At 42.6% G+C, this 5,743-nt stretch overlaps 1 protein-coding gene across 1 annotated transcript; it reads right to left on the reverse strand.

The window, feature by feature from the left end:
• Positions 1-436: 436 nt before the first annotated feature.
• On the reverse strand, positions 437-4,390 carry LOC108997702 (leucine-rich repeat receptor-like serine/threonine-protein kinase BAM1). The gene is made up of 2 exons (XM_018974065.2): positions 1,634-4,390; positions 437-1,208 (listed from the first exon to the last, which is right to left on the reverse strand). Exons 1-2 carry the CDS (start codon positions 4,224-4,226, stop codon positions 715-717), a joined length of 3,087 nt encoding a protein of 1,028 aa, XP_018829610.1. The 5' UTR covers positions 4,227-4,390; the 3' UTR covers positions 437-714.
• Positions 4,391-5,743: the final 1,353 nt, after the last annotated feature.

The raw sequence follows: 5,743 nt of genomic DNA on the forward strand, positions 1-5,743 counted from the left end.
TCAGATAATTCTGCCATTTAATACTAAGAAATATAGATTAGGGAGTACTGCTTTTTAGGTACAAAATATGGAGAAATATAAAAGCCATATTGACCTGTGCTGCGAATCACCATTACTTCAGAAAAGGGAGCCAATTGGTCAGGAGCATGGAGTTTTCACCTCTCAGTTTCACACTCTTATATGAGGTAAATCCAACAGTCTCGGTAATTGAAAGGCTCTGCTTTTAACTGCACCCACCACCCACCCACTTAGGGTTTTCAGTTCATCATTCGCATTTTCCTTTCCCTTATAATAATGTAAACCACAAACACACTTTCCTATATACCCAATACCCAACCCCATTTTGTATGTTTTCAATTTCCCCCCTCACACACGTCACAAAAAACTTAAAAAGACTGACTCCCCTCCACTTGATGTTTACAGTGATGCAGAATGCAGACCCAGAACTGTAACAGCTGTGCCATAAACAGATTACCAGAGGATGAAGCAGTAAAGCTAGTACTACTACTACATGATAAAGACAAAAGCTTATAACAAAAATAAACACCCCCTCCCCAATTGCTACTGTACACAAAAACTTTTAAAAACATGTAGTGAAAACTCCTTAAAGTTAGAGCAAACCCAACCCCCCAGATAACAAAAATAAAAATAAGAACTAGCACAATCCAGAATTCAGAACAAACTCCCAATTTCCCACAAACTAAAAACCCCACTTCATATGCTTAGAAGATCGGGTGGTGGTGATTGAGGTGATGCCTGTTGGCTGTCTTTTGAGTCTATCGTTGTTGTTGTTGTTGGAGAGTCTAGGGCAGTGCCTGGTGGTGGTGGTGGCGGTGGTGGGGATAACTCTGTAATTGTGTTGTTACACGTTGAGTCTCCCTGTTTTGAACTAGGTGGTTTTGGAAGCTCCGTTAGGATTTGAACAACTTCGCGCATTGTCGGGCGCTCCACTGCCTGTTCTTCGACGCACAGCATTGCAACGTAGAATACGTGCATCACTTCGTGCAGAGGAACTGAGGGGAGCCTCGGGTCGACGATTTTGAAGACTCCTTCCTTCTTCGAGTCTGTAATTTTTCGAACCCATTGGACTATGTCCACGCCATCGCCGAATTCCCCAACTGGCTTCCTGCCGGTAACTAGTTCTAAGAGAACTACACCAAAGCTGTACACATCGCTCTTTTCATCAACCCTGAGCGTGTAGGCATACTCTGCAAAAATATACATTGATTTGTTTAAAAAAAAATCTCAATTTTCAATCTGAGGCAACATTCTAATGGGAGTAACAGTAGTGCCACTGTTACTCAAAGCAGGCCAGAACATCAACATTTATCATCATAAAAAACTAGCTTTGTGTAATTGTCTTCGAATAAAGAATCTCTCATCCAATTTAAGATAAGAGAATTATGGTACAGTGGGTTGTAGTCAAAACTCATATGAAAGAGACAACCACAATCACAGCAATACCAGAACTCAACCCAACCACACAGTATGAGACAAAATTTGGTTTTGGGTTTCAAGAGCTGTTGACATAATTGAGACTTTGAAACCCAAATTAGTACGTCTCCAAGGAGACACAATTGACCAAAAATTAAATAAAGATAATGATTACTTCAAGCTGGGAAAGCGTACTAACCTGGGGCTATGTATCCATATGAGCCAGCAATTGCAGACATGCACTCGGAAGTGCCCGAATCTTGCAGAAACTTGGCAAGGCCAAAATCTGCAACATGAGCTTCAAAACTGGTGTCGAGAAGAATGTTGTTTGATTTCACGTCACGATGGACGATCAGAGGCGAGCAGTCGTGGTGAAGATAGCAAAGACCCTTTGCAGCCTCCACGGCAATCTTGTACCTAGTATCCCAGTGCAAATGGCCCCCTTTCTTGCCGTGAAGAACCTCGCCCAAGCTCCCATTTGGCATGTACTCATAAACCAGAAGATTGGTCTCGTGGTTTGAGCAGAAACCCAATAATCTCACAATGTGACGGTGTCTGATCTTCCCCAGAGTCTGTATCTCCGCATTGAATCCATGATCGTGGGAAGAACCCCTGCTCATTACCGGTAGCCTTTTCACGGCGACCTGCTCACCATTAGGCATCGATCCTTTGTACACAATACCGGCACCGCCTTTGCCTATGATGTTATCCTCCTTCAAGCAATCCAGAACATCATCGGCCGTGAAGTCCAAGCGTTGGAACGCGGTTAATTTCCACGAGCGAGCCTCGCTGGCCTTCTTCAACGACCGGGCTTTGAAGATTGCAGCAATTGCGAACACAATCGAGCAAACAAGCAATCCAGTCACAAGCAATAGTTTCAAAGAGCCAGAGAGTGGGCCTTTCTCGTGCGCTTGGCGTGAAGCATTGGCAACCCCTTCCTTGCAAGGCCCTAGATAAGGACCGCAGAGGTCAGGGTTGCCCACAAACGACGTGGAGTTAAAGTAGCTGAATTGGCCGGTGCCCGGAACCAAACCAGAGAGGTTGTTGTAAGAAAAATCAACAGAGGTCAAGCTTTGCATACTCGCTATGGAAGAAGGAATGCTTCCAACTAGATGGTTTCTCGAAAGGTTCAGGTAATTCAGAATCCTCATACCGGTGATCTCGTTCGGAATCCCACCGGAGAGTTCGTTTCGACTGACATCAACGAAGGTCAACAGTTTGCATTGGCTGATTTCTGGCGCAATGGGGCCCGAGAATTTGTTGTGGCTGAAGTCCATCTTGGAAAGCTGCTGTAGACTTCCAATCTGTGGTGGGATTCGACCTGTGAACTGGTTACCATCAAGGGAAAGCTTCTGAATACCGGAGAAGTTACCGATACTCGGCGGTAACGGCCCGGAAAGCTGGTTGTTGGAGAGACTGATTTGGCCGAGACTCTCCGGGACGGAACCTGTATCCGGAAACTGCCCGGTAAGATAGTTATTCTGCAGCTCCACTTGGGTGAGCTTGGGCAACCCGAAAAGACCCCTTGGTATTGAACCGTTGAGAAAGTTCTCCCCCATTCGGATCCGACTCAGAGATTCGCACTTCCCGAGTTGTTCCGGGATTGGACCGAACAAGAAGTTTCCCAAAGTAATCACAGTCTGGAGCCGATTCCCAGAACACATATTAGGAGGCAAATAACCAGTGAGTTTATTAGATGAAAGATCGAGAAGCTGAAGCTTCCCATTCTTTCCCAGCCCCTGAGGAATGTGCTCAGTAAAGTTGTTCTCCCACAACTGCAACACCTCCAGCTCTGGTAAGTCTTCAATAAACTCAGGAATCGCGCCGTGAAGCCTGTTTCTAAACAGGTTCAGCAGTGTCAAGTTCTTTAGCTCGGCAAATGACGCTGGAATCTCGCCCGTAAACACGTTATTCGACAAGTCCATGGATTTCAGGCTCATCAAGTTGCCAAGCTCGACCGTCAAAGGCCCCGAGAGCGCATTTACTTGCAAAAACAGAGTGTCGAGCTTCTGGAGCCTTCCAATCTCTGGTGGTATCTCACCAGATAAGCTACAGCTGGCGGCGTCGAAACGAACCAGTTCTGAAAGGTTCCCGATCTCCGGGGGTAAGCCACCTTCGTAGGTATTGAAGTACCCAATGTAGAGCTCCCTGAGCTTCGTCAAGTTCCCGATCTCGCGGGGTATAGCGCCCTCGAGTTCGTTACCGGAAACCGCCAAGTATTCCAGGAACTGCCATTGCCCGTACTGGGCCGGGATCCTACCCGCGAAGAAGTTCCCGCCGAGATGCAAATGGCGCAAGTTGGGCATTTCGGTTACGGCCAGGGGCAACTCACCGGTCATGTTGTTGTTGTAGAGATCCAGAACCTGAAGATTCTTGAGGTTGGAGAGCTGGGAGGGGAAGGTGCCATTGAAGACGTTGTTGGAGAGGTTAAGGAAGCGGAGGGCGGAGAGGGAGGATAGCTCGGGAGGGATGGGCCCGGAGAACTGGTTTGCCGCGACGGAAAGGTTCGAGAGGAAACGAAGGTGAGCAAGGTCCGGGGAGAGGGTACCCGAGAGGTTCAGGGACGAGAGGTCAAGGGCAGTCACGCGACGACGGTAGAAGTCACACGTGACGCCAGACCAGGTGCAGTGGTTGGTGGAGGCGCTCCACGTAGAGAGCGCCGACTGTGGGTCGTCAGTGATTGAGGACTTGACGGAGAGAAGGGCTCTGTACTCCGGGAGGCGCGCTGCGGACACGGTTGGGTACTGAATATGGAGGTACAGCAGAAGGAGAAGCAAAAGGAAGAGTTGCATTTTATTTTTGTCTCTGCAATTTCTGAAGAAGTCTGAAGCAGAAGAAGAGGAAGGGAGCAGAAGGAGAAGAGAAAGAAAGACGACGACGACGGGGGGTTAGATGGAGAGTGGGGAGTGCGAGAGTTTTGAGTGAAATGAGGCAGTGAGGGTGTGATTTTTATTCTTTGGTATTGACAGAGACGGAAATATAAATTAGCTTTTGGTCAGTAAGATGGGTTACCTTTTTTCCAACTTTTTCAGAGTAATTTTGTATGTATGGTTTTTTATTTATCTTTCCTTTTTCTTTTCTTTTTTGTTGCTTATTACTTTTATTTTCTTTTTTGCCCTTTTAACATGGGAAAGGATTGAGGCTAAAAAGATAATTTCCTTTTGGTCCTATCTCCTCAAATATGCCTCCTAAAACCCCAACATTTATCACCTATTTAAAGAGGAAAAAACAAAAAACAACAATAGTAGAAACAAAGTGTTGCTTATTTGATATTAAGTTCAATGCAGCATCCATACTCTTTGTTTTCGTTCCATCCATCCATCCAATAACAATAAATAAGTGGTGTGATTTATAGACTATAGTCATTACATGGACAACTGCCCATCAAATTTAAACACATCAAATCTCCATTTTTCAATTTCAGTTAAAAATGGTTTTTTTTTTTTACTTTTTATTTGAAATAACCACTCATAATAAAAAATATTGTTGTTCATCGTAATCTTTTTTCATTCCCGAACCAACCCTATCATGCAGCATATATTTAAGCGATGATCATGTAAATGATTAACACATCAAACCACTTAAAATTATAGCATTGGCAAATATGATTAAAAATGACAAGATCTTATATGATATATAGTATTACTCTTCCGTTTGTTTTCGCAAATAAGATGAGATGAGTTGAAATTAAAGTTTAAAATTGAATCAAAAATTATTATAATATATTTTTTTAATATTATTTTTGTTTTAAAATTTAAAAAAGTTGAATTGTTTATTTTATTTTATATGGACATTTGAAAAAATTATAATGAATCTAATAATTATATAAGATGAATTAAAAGAAATTATAAAAATAAATGATAACCGCTTTTTACATTATTTTATACAATTATGTTTTAAATGAATAGTATTTTTATAAAATAATTGTAAAAATAGTATCACTTCTCATAAACATTCTCACTTTAAAATATAATTATATAAAGAATTGTAAAAATAATTGTAAGAATTTATATAATTTGTTTATTTTTTTCTCTAAGATAAATAGGTTTTGAAGCAATGATTCTTTTAGCACTTTATGGCTTAGTGTTGCTCTCCTCTCTCGCCACAGTGTCAACTATCAAGGAACATTTCCTTTTGTTTGAAGACTATATACTTTCACTTCCATAAAGAAGATGGTAGTTGTTTTTCACATGTTAAGTGGGGCAACATAAAGATGATTAAACTTAAAGTTAAATAAGCTGTATAAAGGAAGCTGAACCAAGGTTTGAAGTGTCATGTGCCTTTGGGGGGAGAATCGGGTCTACATAGT

This window comes from Juglans regia, chromosome 11 (assembly GCF_001411555.2).
Source record: "Juglans regia cultivar Chandler chromosome 11, Walnut 2.0, whole genome shotgun sequence".
In the NCBI taxonomy this organism is placed as follows: Eukaryota; Viridiplantae; Streptophyta; class Magnoliopsida; order Fagales; family Juglandaceae; genus Juglans; species Juglans regia.

Excerpts from the sequence above, each read along its gene's own strand:
- LOC108997702 (XM_018974065.2), bottom strand. The coding sequence starts at position 4,226 with ATGCAACTCTTCCTTTTGCTTCTCCTTCTGCTGTACCTCCATATTCAG. Across the intron at positions 1,209-1,633 it reads ATATGGATACATAGCCCCAG|AGTATGCCTACACGCTCAGG; the intron begins GTTAGTACGCTT and ends ATATTTTTGCAG.